Genomic DNA, 22763 nt, shown 5'->3' on the forward strand with positions numbered 1-22763 from the left:
TGGGCAAGGGGAGAGTGAAGGAGAATCCAAGAGAGGAATCAAGGAGAATCCAAGGGGAGAATCAAGGAGGATTGGGGGAAGGGAATCAGGAGAGAATGGAAATGAGATTGGAATAAACTTCAATTGATACTAACCAGCCTGGCCTGCATTTCCTCCTTCATCTGCCATTGGCTGTCCGGGGTGGGAGCAGCTGCCGGAGACCACCAAACGCAGGCCAAGTAAAGAGCTTCGGGCTTTGTATTTGTTTTTTGAATACATAGCTCATGTACAAATAATTTGCCTCCAGTACACATGAGATCAATGTGACATTAACTCTTTTATTAAAAGGTCAGCATAATGTTAATGGCTCCTTATACAGACACACGGGTTTAAACTCAGTTCTGTGCTAACTTATTCTGTACTTAAAATACATGGAAGTGGAATAAATTCTTTCTGTCACCTTGGAACTCAAGTTCCTCATTTGTCAACAGTAATGGAAATGCTACTGTACTTGAGCACTGGTGGACTCTGAATGAACACATTAGTGAACATCAACACTGTTTCCAGAGAGAAAAGCAAATTTCTAGTGCTTATTCTAGATTTCATTAATAAAATTTCTTTTTAGAAAAGGAGTTAAGGGCTGGAAAGATGGTATGGCATTATGGCACTTGCTCTGCAAGGAGTTGACTTCTGTTTGAATCCCGGTTACTGCATGTGGTCCCTGAGCATAAGTCAGGAGATAGCCCTGAAAACTGCTGGTGATTTCTCCCCAAGGACCCAAATGCCCAAAACAATAACAACAAAATCCCCAAAAAGTTAACCATATTTTCTTTTAACATATATTATGATAGGAATATTCGTGAGGGGGATGTTTTTGTCTTATTTGGAATAAAAGAAGATTTAGATGATAACGGAAAAGAAATGTTGCTTGCCGGAATACAAAAGACAAAGGTAAGAAGAGATAAATCCATCTTTACAGAAATGGAGAATTGGGGCAACCTAACCAGAATATATAGAATAAAAGTGGACTTTCCTCTTTAAGAGTTTACAGAACTCTCAAAGCCAAACCAATAAGACATTGGGCTTTGATAATATATATGATTTTGCTTCCAAACCCTGCTTTCTAAAGAAGTCTCATCCTTTTGTGAACCTGATATCCTGCACTTTAAATTTGGATCCATCAGATACAGTGTTAAGCAATTTCAGTCTCAAATTTTTAATGTGATTAGACATCAGAGATTTTCAGTCCCATCAAAATCTTCTTTCCTAGGGAGGAAGAACATGACCTGAAGCTGAAGGCTTAAACGGAATGATCCAAATAATTTCAATGTCCATTTTTGGCGACTGGTGGTGGAGAGGGGAAAGAGGTGTGTGGGTGGGAAGAGCTAGTGGGGTGTGCAGGGAGGTTTAGACCACACTCTGCGAAGCTCAGGGGTGACTCCTGGCTCTGCACTCAGGAATTACTCCTGGCGATGCTGAGGGACCATAAGAAATGTAGAGGATTGAACCCTAGTGTGCTGTGTGCAAAGCGAACGCTGTACTTGCACCAAACAATGCCGTTTTTAAGTGAAAATTTTGCAGACAGATGAAAGGATAACTTACGGTTATTTCTCTATGCGATCTGTAAATTATTGCCTCTCCCTTTTTGTCCTCTTTTGAAAAAAAGCTGCTTGATGGTGTTGCACAGATCAGTTTTAATACTACAAAGGAAATTAAAAACTTAAATAAAAGTTCAGAAGATTTAAATGACAAGTACCTTAATGTTTTTGTGGACATAGGTACAGGTAAGTTTCTATAGTAATGTAGAAATTCATTTCTAATTGCTTTTCCTTATTCCTATTATTCCAGCATCCCCCTTTATTTCCCTTTGTTCTTTTGCCCGGACCTAAGTCACAGTTATGGTTGGGTTGTGATTCTGCAAAGTTGATTGCAATGCACAACAGGAATCACAGTTCTGGTTTTGACATACATGCCCTTGGCCTTTGGGTTAGCTCACTGTCATATGTATTAGTTTTAGTAGAACTTGTGCAATTTCTGGCAATAGCTACTGATAATGATATGACCCCAGGGGTCATCTTACAGTTCTTTCATATTTCAAGGTCCACAGTTTAATCGGTAACTGATATTGATTCAGTATTTGGCAAGTACAGTCGCTCTATCAAAATACTATCCATGAGCTTCATGGAGATGGAGTGCTTATTATTCTGTACTGCCTTATAAAATAAAAAATTAAAAGAAATATAAAATAAAAGTTTCTTCTATAATAGTGACCCACCAAATCATGTCTGCAAAAGATAACCTTTTATCATAAAGAATAAATGCTGGTGCTATCTGGAAATTTTACTTGCACAAACAAATTATAAAAACTTCACTGTCATTTGGATGCCCTCTTAAAATTTTTAATGAATACCACAAGATTTCTTTTTATCACACTGACACAGGTGAGGCAGGTCTCTGTGTTCCTTTGTTATTCCCGGGTCCTTCAATACTTTCAAAAATGAAAATATTGAATAATGAAGTTGTTCAAAGTTGGAAAGTAGAAAAGTTTATTGGAATGCAGAAGAGAAAAGAAAAGGAGCTCCCCAAGTGGAGGAATTTAGTATTGGACTAAATTAAAAGGGAGTTTTGTGTAACCCCTTCTAAAGGCTCTCTGGTCAATTGAATTTTTTGATATTCAATTGATAAATATGACAGAGGATGCAAAAAGTTATAGATAAAGGCTCTTCTCATAGACACTTTTAAATGGAAATTGGGATCTTTACCCTTCTTATTAATTACTTTACTGGTTTAGATTTCTTGCCTGTTACCTCAGGCATTGTGGGCTACCTTTGAGCCTAAGCTCCAGGGCAGAATTTTATGGTCCTGGGTAATTCCTGGAATATTAAAATAGAACCTTGGGGATGAAGTATGTGGTAGGTGGATGGGAAGTGGCAAGAAAAAACTGTGACTTTCTCAATGAAAAGGGGAAACTGAGGCTGCCTCCTTCAACATTGCCCAGAAATTCTTTAACTGTGGCTTAGAAATAATAACAAGCTTTGAGAACATATGTTCATGTATCTTCCCACAGGAAAGTGTACACTTCAGGACCTAAGACTATGTCTATTTTCTATATCAATTTTTCAATGAGAAAATGAGATAAATTATCTGATAAATCAAATGGTCTAGACAAGAACCGTTGTATGGTGTCTCACCAATAAAAATTTAAATAAAAAAAAGAACAAAAAAGAACATAGTTGTTGAATCTGATGAATGGAAGTCTTGCTAACCTCCTTGACAATCACAATATTGGTTCGTGGAAGAGTCAGGTTCTTTCAGTATATGCAGAGAAATCATCCAAATATAGGGTTGTAATTCTTTTTTAAATGACCAGGGAATAAAAAAATGGTATATTGGTATATTCTTAACCAAATGAAGAAAGGCACGGGGGGGGGGAGGGGCAAGGAACTTGAAGATGTTACATTGTGCATGCCATATTTTCAGAGTAATACATATTATTTCCACCAGGTTTTTTCCATGAAAACAAAGTAACTGATATCAAATACAGCTTCTCTCCCTACACTCTGGACTTGGTTGCCACTCCTCTTTTCCTGAAGCCTGGAATTCCATTTCCCATCAAGGTGAGATGAATAGAAAATTAAATATGGTACATTTTGAGTCTGTGGTGGGCAAAGAATCTCTGAGAGCTATTGCTCCTTTGTGGACTACAAGGTAGATAATAAAATGGAGAAGAGATTGAGAGGACAAAGAGTAAGACAAGGCAATCGTAAAGACTGTAATGCGAAAAGGAGAACAAAAATGATAACAACAAACATTAAGATACTGGTCTGGCAATAATTTTACCAATCCGTGTCAAACACTAATCTAACAATTCTGTCACTAGACTTTGAACTGAATGTAATTATCATATATATACATATAGCTGAAATTCTTAAAACACAACATAGTAGAAATGAATTTGATTACTAGCTTAAATCTAGCATTTTGTGCCTGGGAGTGAAAGAGGGAATTTGCTTAGGTTTGCTTGTAAATGATTCAGTGGTGGAGATAGAGGGAAGGTGCAGGGGTTCCTGGAATATTCTTGGGGGGAGCAGATATACTTATGGAGGGTGATATTGGGAAAATGTGTGCATGAAACTATCACTAATAGTACTATAAATCATAGTTCATAAAAAATGGGGAACATTTTTAATAGAAAAGTCATGACCGTATAAAGGATATGTGTGTTATGTTTATTACATTATTTGCTACCATAAAATATAGACTAATCTATTAAAACTCAATGCTAGCTTTTGTTCAGTTTCCTATATTGTTACAATTAATGGTGTTAACTAGCTATTGAAATGGATTTTTTCCAATAGGTACAGGTGAATGCTGCTGACCACTTTGTAGGAGGGGTTACAGTAATATTGGAAGGAAAAACATTCGATAAAACCCTGAGTACAGACCTGGGTATAATGCAAAGTACCACAAATTCTGATGGAGTAGCCTCATTTATCATTAACATTCCCTCTAATGTGGCAACACTGGATTTTCATGTAAGCAGAATTATCATGTGTTGTACTTCAAATGTACTTAAGCCTGTGCAGTAATTATTGTGCTGGATAGAATGGAACGTTTTTTTGCCTGTCTCATGAACTTCTCACAAACACAAAAAGTACAATTTCACATACTGAACATTCCATGAAGGGCATGATCCTTTTAGTTCTATATCTAGGAGTTAAGTTTTTTGCTGCTTTTTCTAAATATTGTACCACTTTGAGTGACAAATTAAACCTAGATCAACAATGGAATACAAGAATTAGTCATCGCTATTATTTCCTATTTTCATCCTCTCCTTCAATTCACAGGTGAAATCAGAAATTTTTTAATTCTCTTTTCCCCCTTCCAAATCTCCTCAAATTATTGAAATCTGTATTATGCACCTGCTGCAGCATTGAAAGTGTTCTCACTGAAGCTATCTGTGTGCTTTGCTAAGCTCACAGTAATGTTTTCAGTCCTCTTTCTAGCTCTCTGGAAGGCAAATAATTGGTGGGCCAAGGGACATTTTCCCTTTAAACAATCTATTATTGCCTTCTGTAGTTCACTTGTTTTTGTGCTCTGTTATTTTATTTTTGTCTTTTTGGAATACACCTACTGGTTCTTGGGGTCTCCCTTAGTGACATTTGGAGGGCCAGGATAAAACATAGGCACATGTTAGCCCGTTATGCTCTCAGTTCCCTCTTATTATTTCCTTACTTTAAAACTTTTCTTCTTTTCCCTCTTCTTTTAGCCTTCACTTTTGATCAGTAATTCCTTGTTTGTTAGCAACTTTGGGGTGATTCTCAGGTTATTTTCACTCTAACCTTTCTTCTTATATGACACATTTTAGTTGAAATATTTCTATGATTCAGTCTTCTCTAAAAGATGATATTAAAGACATTCTATGCCATCAAGACACTTCTATAGATTAATATTTTCACGTTTTTTCATTTTGTGGGGAGAAGAGGGCCATATCAGGCAGTGCTAAGGAGTTCCTCCTGGCTCTGAGCTCAGCGATCATACCTTGAATGCAGAGGGGACCATATAGAGTACCACAAAATAATCCGTAATCAGCCATGTGCAAAGCAAGTACCTCACCCACAGAACTACGTCTCTGGTTCCACATTTTCACATATTTTTAAAAGTATAGGACTTAATTTCTTAATTTTTTCAGTCACGCTCAGCACTACTCAGTACTTATTCCTGGATCTGTGGTCAGGGATCATTCCTGGTGGGGCTCAGGGAACAAATGAGATGCTGGAGAGCAAACCCAGGTTGGTCACATACCACTCAGGCAAGCATCCTACATGCTGTACTATCACTCCAGCCCCCATAAGACTCAGTTTGTATAAAACTACATGCCTCCTTCTACCTCCGACCTAGATCTCCTCCACGGTGCCTTGTATTAGCAAACAGTCTGCAACCACCCTGTACCTCTCTCTCCAGACGTGGCCAGAGAGTTGGAGTGTTCTCTCTCAGAGTCACCTCTGATCTCAACTGACCCTGTCCTAGATCCCCTCAATAGACAATGCATACTGCCTGCCCATCATACTTCAAATTCAGTCATCTTAGATAGTTTTCAGGTTCTAAATGTCCTGTTCTCTACTGTTGTAAGGTCTTTGAAACTCTACCTTTTATTCTCCCTGTTCTTTGAGTCTTTAACATATATCTTTTGAGGCCAAATGAGGATGTCTATTTTTCTTCCCTTTTGGTGCTAAGAATTCAACACAGGTGTCACGTAGGCTATATATATATATATATATATATATATATATATATATATATAAAGTAAAGGCCCTCCTATTGTTAATCGATTTGCTCGAGCGGGCCCAGTAACGTCTCCATTGGAGATTTTGTTGTTACTGTGTTTGGCATGTCGAATACATCACGGGTGGCTTGCCAGGCTCTGCCGTGTGGGCAAGATACTCTCAGTAGCTTGCCGGGCTCTCCGAGAGGGACAGAGGAATCGAACTCTGGTTGGCCATGTTGGCTGCGTGCAAGGCAAACGCCCTACCGCTGAGCTATCGCTCCAGCATATATATATATATATATATATATATATATATATATTTATGTGAAACACCATGAGGTACAGTTGTAGACTTACAGGTTGTTGTGCTTGGGTTTCAGTTATACAATGATCGAGTACCCATCTCACCAACAGTGCCCATTCTTCACCCCCACCAATCCCAGTATCCCTCCCACCCCTCCCATGCCGCATCCCACCCTGCCTCTGTGCCAGGGCACTCCCTTTTGTTCTATCTCTCCTTTTGGGTTCTGTGGTCTGCAGAAGAGACATTGGGTGGCAATCATGTTCGGTCTATAGACTACTTTCAGCTTGCATCTCCCATCCTGGGCGGATCTTCCCAGCACCCTTTATTTGGTGCTCCCTTCTCTATCTGAGCTGCCTTTGCCCCTACAGTGTGAAGCTGGCTTTTAAGCCATGGAGTGAACAACCTGGTATTTATCACAGCTGCTCTTGGGTGTTAGTCTCTTTTTTGTTACTTTATGTGCCCAGATGAATGCAATCTTTCTATGTCTGTCCCTCTCTTTCTGACTCATTTCGCTTACCATGATATTTACCATGTAGTACCACTTGCATATATTTTGTCACTGAGTCTCGACCCAAGCCCCAGGAGGATCAACATTAATGCATGTTCTTGAAGGATACATCTCTAAGTACCCTGTGATGTAGGAAGAAGTTTCTCTTTATTTCACTGAGACCTTATGAATTTCCAGTGCCCTCAAATTTCTCAAAAGTATATCCTCTAACCAGTCATCTGTTCTTGGGCACTCAGGTTTTTTCCATATTCTAGCTATTGTAAACAGTGTTGCAATGAACAAACAAGTGCAGATGTCACTTTGACTATACCTTTTTGCCTCTCCAGGGTATATTCCCAGGAGTGGTATGGCTGGGTCAAATAGGAGCTCAATTTCTCATTTTTTGAGAATCGTCCATACTGTTTTCCAAAAGGGTTGAACCAGTCGGCCTTCTCACCAGCAGTGAAGGAGGGTCCCTTTATCACCACATTCGCGCCAACACAGGTTGCTTTTGTTCTTTTGAATGTGGGCCAGTCTCTGTGGTGTGAAATGATATCTCATTGTTGTTTTGATCTGCATCTCCCTGATGATTAATGATGTAGAGCATTTTCTCATGTGCCTTTTAGCCACTCGGATTTCTTCTTTGAGAAAGTCTCTGTTCATTTTGTTGCCCCACTTTTTGATAGGGTTGTATGTTTTCTTCTAGAGGCCAGGCGCACACTTTAGGAGTAAAGGCAGCTCAGATAGAGAAGGGAGCACCAAATAAAGGGTGCTGCAAAGATCTGCCCAGGATGGGAGATGCACGCTGAAAGTAGTCTATAGACTGAACATGATTGCCACCCGTGTCTCTTTTGCAGACCACAGCAACCAAAAGGAGAGATAGAACAAAAGGGAGTTCCCTGCAACAGAGGCAGGGTGCGATGGGGGTTGGGTGGTGGGTGGGAGGGATATTGGGATTGGTGGGGTGGAGAATGGGCACTGGTGGTGGGATGTGTACTTGATCATTTTATAACTGAAACCCAAGCACAACAAATTGTAAGTCTACAACTGTACCTCATGGTGTTTCACTAATAAAACAAAACAAAACAAACAAAAAAAAGTATATCCTCATCACCTTTGTGTCTGTCAACTAAGAATACACACTGAATTAGTAGGAACAAGGAAGTATTAGTTGCCAGAATGGATATATCTATTTCTAAAACTAAAAAGGGTTAAAATAAGTGTCTCCTCTCTCTTATTATTTTCCCTCTGTATTTCACTGTTACCAAGTTATCTCCACAATAATATCTTCAGCAAATAATGTCTAATTCTTCAGTGTCAAGTAAGACATAGACAGGTCAAATATGTGTGGGAAAAAGGATAGGCATAGTATGGCATTTATACTTACAAGAATTCCCCATAACCTTACTCTTAAACAGTTTATCTTTATTTCTGTTCTTTCTCTATCTCCCCAAAAAGAGAGAATATTATTCACCACCTCTTCCATTCATAATGAATGGAATGTTCAAGCTACATACCTGACAAGAAGAAGATTGAGGAATGCAAACACCACCCCTCTCCACACTGATCATCAATCATTTTTATGACTTGTCAATTGCCATCCCATTGCTCATGGATTTGCTCGAGAGGGCACCCGTAACATCTCCATTCGTCCCTGTTGTGTCCTAGTGTAGCCCAATGGCTTGCTCCAGGAACACAATGAACATCAAATCATTCATTCAGGGACTTGACGAAGAAGTCAGACCATCTTGTAGATGGACAGCCAGGTGTTCTTTTGGCATCCCGTGGAATCCAGTCAGTAACAACTCTAGTCCAATGGTCATCTCCAAATCGTATTACGCAAATGTTGTCTTGTTTGCCAAGGCATCGAAAATCAGATGGACCGGGCACATAATGCAATCATCAATAATGATAAATGTTGATTTTTTTATTAATAATTATTGATGCAAGTTGTGAGTCAGCACTTGACATGTTTGTCTCTTATCTTCTTTAGGTCAGAACTGCTATCCCAGACCTTCCAGCAGAATACCAAGCTAGGAAGGAGTATCAAGCAGTGGCTTACTCATCCCACAGTCAAAGTTTCCTTTCACTCAGCTGGCCCTACAGTTACAAGACTTTGTTTGTGGGAGAAATTCTGAGCATAACTATCACCCCTGAAAGTCCTTACATTGACAGTATTACACACTACAATTACCTGGTAAGGTTGACAATATCTACCTTTCATCTAAAAACTATTATGGAAAAAAATATTTGAAAGAATTTTTTACCTGAGACAAATCTGTCCTCAGCTGTTAGTGAATGAGTGTGTGCACTTTGAGATCTCTTTAACGTCTTCTAATTCCTGGAGTGGTAGCCTATAGCATGATGTCAAGGGGTTAAAGTTATTTTTTATTGATTGAAAATTTATGGTTTTCAGTGCTATTAATAATTGTTTCTCATGCACATAATTCCACTATCACACACATCACCAGTGTATGCATCTCCCTCTCCCAAGTACCCCATCATCCCTCCCTTTAATCCCTTCCTCTCTCCAATGGTGTGGATGAGTTCTTCCATTATGCTGCTTTAGGACATTTGTTACTGCATTTCTCTGGCTATGTGTCTTTGAGTCCCACATATGAGAGAGATCAGTCTGTCTCTCCCGTTCTTTCTGATTTCACTCAGCATGATATCGTCTACTTCCATCCATGTAACTATGAATTTTGTTGACAACGTTTTAATGGGAACCTTTATTCAGTCTTCAGACTAGTCATGATCACTACAAGGGATTTAGTTACTAGTATTTAGTTAAAATGAAAAAGAATTTTAACTATATACTCAAGAAAAGATGCAGCATTTCCAGGCAATTATTGTTTAAAAACCATAATAGTTTTTATAGTTTAAAAACTATAAAAACCAGCTCCCGGAAGAGAACAGTGCAGTCTCCTGCCCCCGCGCCTGTCTGTCGTCGCTGGGGCCCCTTGGCGGGGAGCGGGTTGAGCTTTCCTCCCCGCCCCGACCAGGGCTCCGGCAGACGAAGACCTCCAGGACCAGCCACCACCATGCTGAGACCACTCTCCGCACACCTGAAGGTACCGGCAGAGGAACAAAGGCAAGCGGGTCCCAGGGCTGAGATCTCCAAGCCTACTCGGTTGGGGGCTGAGCATCCGCCACCCAGATCCTCTGAATTCCAGTAGGCTGGGGTCACACCCACCAACTGGCCCCCTGGCGCTGTGTAATCCCATCAACGGCCAAGACTCAGAGACTATAAAACCCAGCTCCCAGACATCTTTTTATGACATCTTATTTTCTCATTCCTACTTTGGACAAACTGGCAGGCTACCGAATGTAACCTCCCACACGGCAGAGTCTGGCAAACTCCCCGTGGCGCACCCAATATACCAAATACCAGTAATAATGATGGGTCTCATTCTCCTAAAGAGCCTTGAATATAGCACTTTCTTAAAAATCTCAGGGCTAGGATGAAGGAGACGTTACTGGGGCCTGCTCGAGGCAATCGACAAATAACAGGATGGTCGTGATTCGTCGTGATTGTTTAAAATAAATTAAGGCCCTCATTGTATTTGAAAATCAATTAAATGTCCTTATCCTTATTTATGCACATAAAAATAACTCTCTTCACCTGGGACCAGAGTGATAGTACAGTGGATAGAGTACTTGCCTTGCATGTGGCTAATACCTCATATGGTCCCCCAAGTCCCGCCAGGAGTGATTTCTGAGTAGAGCCAGGAGTATGTCCTGAGCACCATTGGGTGTTATCCCAAAAACAAAACAAAAAATAAATAATTCCCTTTGTTTTATTAAATAATGAATGTTGGATCCCTGAAAAAAAATTAGTTGGACTCAGGGATGGCTCAGTTGTAGAGCATCTGCCATGCAGATATTAGTTCTAAAGTTTCATCTTCAACACAGTCCCATATACTGAGGGTAATCTTGGCACTATTGTTCGGGATTCCTAGACCCACCACAATGTGAGTGCTATCAATGTGTGTGATATCAGTTGTAGGACGTCCAAATGAGTGAGAGCACTTCAATTAAGGTGTGAGATCCTGGCAAACATCACAATCAAATGCAGACAACTCTAGGTCATCAGAACAACAACAATGGGAAGGGAAGGGGAAAATTTTGAAAAAAAAAAACCAAACATTTAATTGTAAAATAGCAAGAACAAGAGCATGAACTATTAAAAAAGACCTGGACTTTGGACCATTATTGTATGGGTTATTTCCTAGATCAATATCTGTTCAGAAAGAAACATTTAATGCAAACAGTTCCACGCTCTCTTTCTTTCTATGTCTAATAACATATTATTTACTAAGCCATTTTATAAACTAGGTAAGAAACTTATTGGTTCTATGAAAGGCGCATTTAGGCTAATGTACAGTTGTTTTGTGTTTTTTTTTAAATCAGGGATGATGTTGGGTCATACTGACAGTTCTTAGGGCTTACTGCTGTCTCTGTGCTCAGGCATGACTTCTTGTGAAGTATAGGGACCATAAGGGGTGCCAGGGATTGAACTTGAGTGGGTCTCATTCATGGAAAAATGCTGTACTATCACCCAGACTGAGCTAATGAACAGTTTGTATCTATATATGAATCTTAATCTGCATATCCAGCAATGCTCAGGGCTTCCTCCTGGCTCTGCACTCAGGAATTATTGCTGGCAGTGCTCAGGAGACCATATGGGATGCTGGGAATTGAACCAGAGTTGGCCATGTGCAAGGCAAATGTCCTACCCGCTGTGCTATCAATTCAGCCCGCTGCATGGTTTATTTAACAATGTCCTTTTTGTATAGACACAGGAAGACAGTTATGCTATGTTTTGTAATATGGGTTAATTGACACCAAAATAATTTTTACTCCTGGGCATTCATATTTACTTGAATTAAGCCTCAGCTGCCTGTAGTTACTAGCACTCCAAAAGGGGGTCCTGATGAAAGGACTGCATGGACCTAGGGCAAGCTGTAAGCTGTGGCATCGAAAAGAGTCAAGCTAAGCACCATAAGTATAAGTTAAGAGCATGGTCATGGACAATTCTGTCATGACCTAAAAATAAGTAACTGATAAGGACCCTGCTGGGGTTAGGAAGGACGATCCTGGCCTGAAGACTATGGTCTGGAATACACAGCACAATGTCCCTAGGAAGAGCCAACCTTACTATATCTCTTACTCTGTTCACAGAAAATGATTAGAAGTATTCTAAGAAGTAAATTTACTATTATTGTTTAAGTGAGTCACTAGCTATGGAAAGGATAAACAATACACCCTGGATGAAATCCTGCCCTTGAGCGGATCTTCTAGTAATCTGGAGTGTTGAACCCTCAGATGAGATTTTTTCCTTAAAATAATCTCCTGAAGAGTGGCTTTACAACTGTTTGTTGCTATGATAATGTTTAATCCCAGCTTTGTGTATCCCCTCCCTTCATGATTTCTATATAACTATGCTGTGAGGGGTAAAGAAAGGACTAGACATTGAAGACTAAGAGGACTTAAAGACGTCTCAAAGACGTAGAGACTTTGCAGACTTTGGGACTTTGGGACTAAAAGAAGGATTAGATGACAATGACTGGAAGTAGAGGACTATGAGACTATGACGAGACAAGGAAGAAGACATAAGAAAGAGAGGACCTTGAGGTCTACGAGGAGACTAGGCTGAGGGAACTATGATGACTGGGACTACGACCAAAACTGTGACTATGACTGTGCCATAAGGGAGAGATGGGACTATGCAAGAGAGGAGAGAGAGTAAACTGACTATCAAATACTGGGGCCTGGGGCCTGTTCCTCCATTCTCATTTGTCCCCATCCGTCAGTCCATCTGTCTGTCCATCGCCATGTGTCATCCAGGAGGTGGTTATTAGCCACTGAATGCTCAAGTCTCACACACATGCCCAGGCACTTTTTCCCTTTGAAACTCACAAAAATTAATTCTTTTCCTCTTCACCATTGGCTCAACTTCTACCCAGCTTTTAACCCAATTTGATGTTTGTTGGTTTCTATGTGTTTTTAGGTTTCTTCTAAGGGAAAAGTTGTCCACTTTGGAACAGAGAAGAAACTCCCAGGTTCATCCTCCCAACTTTTGAACCTTCCCCTGACTCAGCACATGGCTCCCACAGCCTGTCTCCTGGTCTATTACTTTGTCACAGGAGGTCAGACGACAGAATTAGTGTCTGACTCAGTCTGCCTAAAGATTCAAGAAAAATGTGGCAATCAGCTTCAGGTAAGCCACAAACACACCTGTCTGAATTCCTCTTCTGTGAACACTAAGACTGTTTAACCTGACACTAAAATTCTTTCTTTTTCAAATAATTTTTAGATACATCTGTCTCCAAATAAAGATGCACATTCGCCAGGCCATGGTACTTCTCTTACTTTCGAAACTCAGTCAGAGTCATGGGTAGCCTTATCTGCAGTGAAAGTTGCCACACATGAATCTGCAGAAAGAAGCAAAAGTTCCATGGAAAGAGTTGAGTAAAATAACTGCTGTGATTACTGATATTTGACTTGACTCAGCCAAATGACCACCAAGGTTCTGTCAGGCACTGTGGGCTGCCCATAGAAGAAAAATTAAGGAAAAATTACAGTTTTTATAAACTGTAAAATGGGTAGACACTCATTGGCATACCTTTAATTTAGATTTAATTCGATTTAAATTAGATTGAAGGATAATTCACTTCAATTTAAGGATAGAAATATAAATGGCCAGTATTTACTACATTGTTACATTTCTAAGTATCTTTGTAACGACTTACATCTCTAATACTTTTGGTTTGTTTGATTTTGGGATTATACACAGCAAGACTCTAGAGTTTCTCCAGGTGGTTCTTAAGTGACCATGTATTGCAGGGGATTAAATACAGGTTATCTGCATACAAATTGTACACAAATGCAATATCCACAACAATACCTTGAGAAGAATATCAATAATAAGTATAATTGACATGGGGCTGGGTGATAGCTCAAAGGGCTCAAGTGCAGGTTTAATATGCATAAGGCCTGGCTTTGAGTGGCTGCTACCGCATAATTCCTGAGCACTGTCAGGAGCAATCCCCAAGCACTGGACTTGGAGCAACCTTTGTTCATAGCTTGGGTGTGGTCCACATTCCAAATATTAAAAGCAAGTTTTAACACTAGTAGAGTTATTGTGTCTTGATGAAGAAAACTGAATTAGGAATATTTGGTGACTTTATCATCTGAGTTAAATGAGTTAAATCCCAGTACAGGTAGAATTAAGAAACTTTTTTTGGTTGAGTTACCCCTTATATTTATCCATATATTACGTATATCCAATAACTTTATTCTACAATTTATTTTTGCATTATATTATCACTTTGGGACTATCCCTGTGAAATGCCAAATTCCAGTTTGCTCATGGAATAAACTAAAATATAATTACATTCATTTCAGAAACAAACCAATCACAACCAATTTTTTTCTGTCTTACTATCAGTAATTGATGAAAACATCTTGTTTACTAATACATTTGTTGGAAAGAGTAATAATCTTACTGACTCAGATAATTTATTTGAATTTAATTAATTGATTTCCTCAAGTTTAAGAGACTTGGTTACATTGATGTAAACTTTCATGATTTTGATTTAAAAAGTTGTGCCATTACCTACTTCCAGAATGTCTAAGATCCTCTATCACTCTTCCTAGATCACTTCCAGTCCACCTCATCCTTTTTTCCTTTCCCCCCTCTGTTTTGCAATCTTAGTCTATTCTCATTTGATATCTTTATTACCTTGCTTTGTTTTTTATATACCAAGAAGACTAAGGTCATCTGATATTTCTTCTTCTCTAATTTATTTTACATAATATGATACCCTCAGTTTCATCCAAGTTGCAGCAAACTACAAGATTCCACCCTATCCTACAGAACAGTACAGTATCCAACTGTGTATTGATATCACAACCTCTTTATACATTGATAAGCCATGTGGCATTTTAATTGTTTCTGTATCCTTGCTACTATACTAAGTGCTGAACATAGAGGTGCAAACATTTTTAAGAAATTAATGTTTCTCCACTAAGTAAATGATGATCGGAGGGATTCCCCGGGATGGGAGATGTGTGCTGAAAGTAGACCAAGGACAAAACACGATGATCTCTTAGTATCTGTATTGCAAGTCATAATGCCCCAAATTAGAGAGAAAGTAAGAAGGATTATACCTGCCACAGAGGCAGGAAGTGGGATGTGTTTGGGGTGGCTGGTGGGGCACTCGGAATAATGGTGGTGGAGAATGTGCACTAGTGGAGGATGGGTGCTTGAGCATTGTTTGTCTAAAACGCAATCATGCAAGTCTATAACTCTCTCACGGTGATCCAATAAAACTTCTTAAAAAATAAATAAAAATAAAAATTAATATCCCTGTGTTCATGGCACAGAAGCTGAGAATGAGACTAACTTTCTTTTTAAAATTAATTTCTACCTTTATAGCATAATGGTATGAAAAAATTCAAAATGTATTTTTTGTGATTTTGTGGACACTTGAATTGTGCTCAGCATGTGGTGTATTCTAGAATATGTTCCACGTGCATGGAAGAAGAATGTGCATTTACCTTTTGGGTGGTGGAAGGTTCTGTAATTGCCTATTAACTCCAATTCTTTCAGTTCTAAAAGCTCTTGTGTTTTTATTGATATTCTGTCCAATGATGATAGTGGAGTGTTAACGTCTTCCACTGTGCATTGCTACCTATGTATTACCTCAAGTCTACCAGCATTTGCTTTATAAACTTTGCTTTTGCTTTTCAAACTAAACTTCTTTTGGTAATATGAAGTTTTGATAATTGATAATTGATAATATCGATAATAGTTAAGTCTAGTTATTGATAATAGTTAAATCGAGTAATTCCTTGATCAGTATGTAATATCCATTCTTATCTCTTAATAATTTCTCTAACTTGAATGTTATTTGATCTGATAGTTGTATGACTGTCTTTGATTTTTTTGTTTACTTTCATCTTGTAAGATTATTGTTCAATCATTAATTCTGAATATGTGCTTATTGTGAGAGTTCAAGTGTGTCCCTTTTAATCATAAAGTTGATTTTGTTTCCTGATCCAACTAATCAGTCTATGCTTTTTAATGGGAGAGCTCAACACTTTGACACTTACAGAAATTATTGATATGAAGGAAGGACTTTGTGACAATCCTATATGAAGAATTTTGTTGTTAATACCATTGACCTTTGCTTTTCATGATGTCATTCAGTATTCTTAGCAGAGATGATTGAGATTGACAAATGATCTCAACCATTGTTTGTCTGAATTTTTTTATCACTTCTTCAAATATGAATGATAACCCTTCAGGTATAGGATTCTTAGCAAGAGAGCCTTTTCATTCAATACTCTGAATACATCATTGCATTTTCTTTTTGTGTTTAGAAATTCATTTACAAATTCTTATGTGAATCATGTTTCTTCCCAGGTATATGAAGCCTTGTTTCTCTTGCCACTTTAATAAGTCTATTTATAGAGCATCTTCTAAGTTCATGTATAAAGTTAGATTCCTTGCACATTCCAGAGAACGTAGATAACTGCAAACTTGTTTTTCTTGTGGAATGAGTGTGCTAAGTCTATGGGACAATGATGAAAGGGCAGCAGAAGCAGGGCAATGGTGGGGAGACTATATAGCTACAGACGAAAATAACTACATCTGGGGCTTGCCATTTCCCCTCTCCTGCCTCTCCAGCCACAGGCATCCTCCTACCACTGAATAACCAATCAACTATTTCATGGGTCATCCAGTAATAGTTATCGGCACTAATAAGGAATTTTCAAAAACGACTCTCTAAACATTTTTTTCTAATTTTCTTCTCCCTCTTGGGAAGTAATAAAAGATATGATTGTATAAAAAGCATGGTATTTCCAGAGGGAAAAGGAAGAAAGTGGGGTGGGGATTGGGTAGAGGTCATAATTTTCATTTTCTAATTTTTTTCTTTGTTCAGCCACTTTAGAAATGCTTGGGGGATACTCCTGATGGACTCAGGGGTCACTGTTAGTGGTGCTGGAGCCCTCAAATGCTGGAGCTGAAAGTCAGTCCTCTCACATAGAGGAGTTATTCTGATAGTTGAGAACACTGGAACTGTGGTGATTTTTTTTAGCATCTTTTCATATGAAGTATTTTATGTATTTGAGGTTTTGTACCAGAGTAAATTTGAGCAGCATTAATTTTTTTAATTTTTATTAATGACAAACCAAGAGGTACAGTTGTAGACTTACAATTTTTTGTGGTTTGGTTTCAGTTATACAGTGATTAAGTACCCATCCCTCCACCAGTGCCCATATTCCACCACCACTGATCCCAGTATCCCTCCCACTCTCCATCTCCCCCATCCTACCCTGCCTCTGTGGCAGGGCATTTTCTTTTGTTCTCTCTCTCTCCTTTTGGGTGCCATGGTTTGCAAAAGAGGCATTGAATGGCAATCATGTTTGGTCTATAGTTTACTTTCAGCATGTTTCTCCCATCCTGAGAGGATCCTCCCAATATCCTTTATCTGGTGCTCCCTTCTCTATCTGAGCTGCCTTTTCCCCTAGCATGTGTGACTGGCCTCCAAACCATGGAGTAAACCTCCTGGTACTTATCTCAGCTATTCTTGGGTGTTAGTCTCCTATTTTGTTACTTTATGTTCCTCAGATGAATGCAATCTTTCTATATCTATCCCTCTCTTTCTGACTCATTTTGCTTAGTATGATGCTTTCCAGGTAGTACCACTTGTATGTAAATTTCATGACTTCATCTTTTCTAACTGGTACTTAGTACTCCATTGTATAGATGTACCAAAGTTTCTTTAACCAGTCGTCTGTTTTCAGGCACTCAAGTTTTTTCCAGATTCTGGCTATTGTAAAGAGTGCGAGCAGCATTAATTTGTAAATTGATGTGGAGCACTCTATGCCTGTAACAACTGTTTTATGAACAACTTTGTAAATCATGGTATTTTGAATAAAAATTAAAATTTTCAAAATTATTTTTAAGATAGGAAATTGGAAAAGATTTGGGAAAACTGAAATATTTAGGAAGCTACTTACAGCTAACATTATTTACATTCAGCTATTTCCCATAAAGATCACTAATAGTTGTTTCTTGGGAATTGGGGGTTAAATGATTTCTCCTCTGAACAGATACTTCAGTCTTCACACAAACGTGGCCAGGAGTGTGGGACAGGCGGTGGCAGGAATAATACCGAGGTGCTCTGCTCCACAGGACTCACTGTCATTAGCAACGTGTACCCAGACTGCTTCCAACAAGATGGTAACTCATTCCATTTAAAACTCACTGGAGAATTCTTTATTTGCGGGTGGGCTCCAAAACAACGTTAAAGGGGTGCAGGGATCACTCTTCATAATGATAGGTTGAATGGTTCAGTACTATGGCCTGGCAAAGTTGGGGGACAACACAACCACATTCAGCAATGCTAGGGACCTCCCTGGTTATACATGATAGTTCCAGGGGATAAGTGCGAGATGAGTTGCCAGGATGGAACTCAGAGTCTCATGAATGTAAGGCGGGCTCTCCTGAATTCCTGACCTGACCTGAATACGATTTCAAAAGAATATATTGCTTTTGCTAACCCCACATACGTTGTCCCTTAAAAATCTTTCTTATAAGGATATTGAGCTTCCATTTGACCCAGCAATACCACTTCTGGGAGTATATCCTGGAGAGCCAAAAAATATGGTAGAATGAAGTCTGCGCTTGTGTGTTCATTGCTGCACTGTTTACAATAGCTACAATCTGAAAAAAACCCGAATGCCCAAGAACAGATGACTAAATAAAGAAACTGTTACATTTATACAATGGAATACTATGCACTGTTAGACAAGATGAAGTCATAAAGTTTGCTTATAAGTGGATCAATATGAAAAGTATCATGTTAAGTGAAATTAGTCAGAAAGAGAGAGACAGACATAGAAAGATTGTACTCATCTGTGGAATATAAAGTATCAGAAAGGGAAACTAACACCCAAGAATAGTAGAGATAAGGACCAGGAGGTTTACTCCAAGACTTGGGAGCCGGCTTCAAATGCTGGGGGAAAAGGCAGCTCAGATAGAGCAGGAACACCAAGTAAAGGGTGTTTGGAGACCCGCTCAGGTTGGGAGATACTTGCCAAATGTAGGCTATAGATCAAACACAATGGCTACTTAGTGCCTCTGTTGCAAACTACAACACCTAAAAGGAAAGAAAGAGCAAAAAGAAATGCCCTGCCACAGAGGCAGGGTGGGTTGGGGGGTTAGGGTGGGGGTGGTGGGAGTGATACTGGGATCATTGGTGGTGGAAAATGGCACTGGTGGAGGGATGGGTATGCGATCGTTATATGACTGAAATGTAAACATGAAAGTTTGTAAGTCTATTACTGTACCTCACAATGATTCACTAATTAAAAAAAAAAAGAAAGAAAAATCTTTCTTATACCCACAATACTATCTGGTTTTCATTAAAAATTTAATTGAGGGGCTGAAGCCATAGCAAAGTGGGTAGGGCATTTGCCTTGCACGCGGCCAATCTTGGTTCAATCTCTGGCATCCCATATGGTCCCCCCAAGCACCACTAGGAGTAATTTCTGAGTGCAGAGTGAGGAGTAATCCCTGAGCATTGCTGGTTATAACCCAAAAGGAAAAAAAAATTATCAAAATGGGCTGTAGATACAGCACAGCAGGTAGGGCCTTGCCTTGCACATGACTGACTCAGTTAGATTCCCAGAACCAAGTATGTTTCACTGAACCCTGCCAAGAGTGGTTTCTGAATGCAGAGCTAGAAGTAATCCATGAGCACTGCTAGGTATGGTGCCAAAACAAAATCAAACAGAAAACTTTTACTGAGGTAAGAACTTACCTTTTTAACTTTATTTTTAAATTAACTCTCATAATCAAAAACAAATATCTTTGTGCCCAGAGATAGGCTGTCACACATGCCTCTCAACCACAAGTTCCAGAGTTGAAATGGGAGTACCAGGATATACTGGTTATCCCTATTCATTCCTCCCCTGTTGGTGCTCAGGGGAGTTATGAAGAGCTGAGGGTTGGTCTTGGGGCCTTTTGTAGTCAAAATCTTCACTCCAACCCTTTGGGCATTGTCTCTATCTCAGATCTGTGATTATTTTGAATATAGGATATAATTTAGTTGAAGTATTTGTTCTAAGTGTTATTCTTTCTTTCCTTTAATAGGTGGACCATTTAAGAAAGTTCTCAGATCAAAAAGAAACTTGGAACAGAAGATAGAAAACGCAGGTGTTCTAACGTTTCTTTTGTTTTCATAAGTTTTGCTGAAATATCCCAGCATCTGAATATTTTCCTTTCAGCTAATTGACATAGAATAGGTTGAAAAAATCTGTGGACACTGAACTTTTATGTTCCATGGAATCAAGCACCCAGGATTAAAAAACTTTACATTACCTTGCTGTAAAGAAAATAGGTCTCCAACTTTTCCATTCTTTATAGTTATAATATAGTTTTAATTGTCTCATAGTTTTTACTTTATTAAATGCATGACATTTAAAAAATAATTTAATAGAAGCCTTACATTTGATGAGATAATAGTAAATAGTAGCTTGGAACACTTACTATGTGAAAGGCCATTTGAAAGCCTCATAATCTGCTTCATAATTTTATCTTTAGTAGTTACTCTAGTGACATGGTACTTTATAACTGCATTTTCCATATGACAACATACAGCACAAAGAGACATGAGTAATAATGATTATGTCCAGTGAGTTAGCATACCCCTGCCTAGCATGGTGAACGGTACAGGACAAATGTAAATCCAAGTGAGACTGAGACAGAATCCATGGCACTGGAGATCTGTACACTATGATCTCTGATCTCCTCTTTCCTTTGATCTATAGTTATTTAGGGCCTGTCTAAACTATTTTAAAGACGAATTTTTATTTTATATACCACTTAAATTTCATGTGAATTATAATAATAATAATTGGAGGGGCTTATGGATACTGTGCTTTAGTAATGATCATGATCTTACTAGTAGTTTCTTCACTATTTCAGCAGTTACTCATCAAACAATGTTATGTGACTTTTTTTGAGCGAGAGGATTAACTCTATAGGTGCTAATAATAGTAGTTAGACTTTGGTTTAGAGGTCAAGAAGAATTTTTCAGCTTTGGAACTTCAGAAATAGAAGAGTTTTCTGGGAAGGAAGTAATTTGCCTACTCAGAGAACTATTCCAGCTATTCCAGCTGGTTCTGGTCACTACCAGTACAAGAAGGGGGGCAGGACACCAGGAAAGAAGCTGGACCAGTCCAACTCCAGGCCTTTGAATCTGTACTTGGCTAACTGTTATGTTATTATTTCAGCATCCCGATACAAACATCCAGTGATTCAGAAGTGTTGTTATGATGGGGCCTACAAATCTGAGGAGAGTTGTAAGGAAAGAGCTGCACGAATTACTTTGGGCCCCAGTTGTTACGGAGCTTTCTTAGATTGTTGTGAAGAGGCAAATACTGTGCGGTCGGAGGATACTCATATCGATGTTAATGTAGGACATGGGGGTATGTATGAAAACTTCTCTCCATTGCAGTAAGTAACATCATATTGGAAGTGTATGTCTGCCTGGGAATAAATACTTCCCAATTTGCTTTAATACAGAAAAATAAGTATAGGCTACTATAATTCAGTGGGAAAATGCAGATCCAGTAGCAGCAACAATAATATTTTGGATCCCACTAGACCCAGCTTAACCACTAAGTCTTCATGCAGTGGCTGCTGTTCATTATTCATCCTTTAAAACCTGATATGTAAAACAAAATTAGCCAAATGAATCTGTGATATTTATACATAGGTCACTACCCTTGCATGATACTTAAAATTTTGCATAAAAATATTGGTATGTTTTAAGGAATCAAAATATTATTCCAGATCATTTCACAAAGTAACAGTCAACAAGAGTATAAGATATAGAAGGTGGGGCTGGAGCGATAGCACGTCGGGTAGGGTGTTTGCCTTGCACGTAGCTGACCTGGGTTCAATTCCCAGCATCCCATGTGGTCCCCCGAGCACCACCAGGAGTAATTCCTGAGTGCAAAGCCAGGAGAAAACCCTGTGCACCACCAGGTGTTACCCAAAAAATGATATAGAAGAAATCCAAATAAGGCTACATAAAAATAGATATTCAAACATATTGTTTTAATGCAAAATATGCAAAATAGTGATATGTGTAATTTAAATTTTTATTAGTGGTCTATTGGTACCAGGTAAAGATCATATACAAATAAAAATACAAATTTTTATTTGTACAGGATTACTTTCAAACTTACTTTCTTTGTTTTTCTCTGAATTCTGTTTACATTACTATGGAGAATAGGCAAATCAAAGCAGAGAAATACTAAAATATACATGCAGATTTAGTTTATTTTATGGTTTTTTTGAAGGGGGGAGTGTTGCTGCTTATTTTAGGGCCACACTCAGCAGTTCTAAGGGCTTACTCCTGACTCCATTCAGGAATTATTCCTGAAACCATATGGGATGCTGGGGATCTAACCTGAGTGGGCCACATGCAAGGCAAATGGCCTAACCACTGTACTATTGCTCCAGTCCCACCTTATTTTACACATTTAAGAACTTAATTTTTACTGTAATCTTTAATATTTTATTTGAAATGTATTACATTTTATTAAGATATAACCAACAGTATTTATAATTTTGGGGTGCAAAGCTGAAAGAGTAAATTATTTACATGTTGAAAAATTGCTACTGATGTCGGTGAGCCCCT

At 38.8% G+C, this 22763-nt stretch overlaps 1 protein-coding gene across 1 annotated transcript in view; it reads left to right on the plus strand.

The window, feature by feature from the left end:
• LOC130045792 (complement C5-like) overlaps positions 1 to 22763 on the plus strand; it is a 57528-nt gene that overhangs the window by 17727 nt on the left and 17038 nt on the right. Inside the window, exons 8-17 of the mRNA XM_056138664.1 lie at positions 831 to 930; positions 1646 to 1763; positions 3484 to 3596; positions 4338 to 4514; positions 9032 to 9235; positions 13049 to 13258; positions 13355 to 13504; positions 18163 to 18292; positions 20207 to 20269; positions 21349 to 21543. Of these exons, the coding sequence (XP_055994639.1) occupies positions 831 to 930; positions 1646 to 1763; positions 3484 to 3596; positions 4338 to 4514; positions 9032 to 9235; positions 13049 to 13258; positions 13355 to 13504; positions 18163 to 18292; positions 20207 to 20269; positions 21349 to 21543 (1460 nt within the window). The remainder of the gene's footprint in view (positions 1 to 830; positions 931 to 1645; positions 1764 to 3483; positions 3597 to 4337; positions 4515 to 9031; positions 9236 to 13048; positions 13259 to 13354; positions 13505 to 18162; positions 18293 to 20206; positions 20270 to 21348; positions 21544 to 22763) is intronic.

The sequence above is a fragment of the Sorex fumeus genome, unplaced genomic scaffold (genome assembly GCF_029834395.1).
Source record: "Sorex fumeus unplaced genomic scaffold, SorFum_2.1 ptg000129l, whole genome shotgun sequence".
In the NCBI taxonomy this organism is placed as follows: domain Eukaryota; kingdom Metazoa; phylum Chordata; class Mammalia; order Eulipotyphla; family Soricidae; genus Sorex; species Sorex fumeus.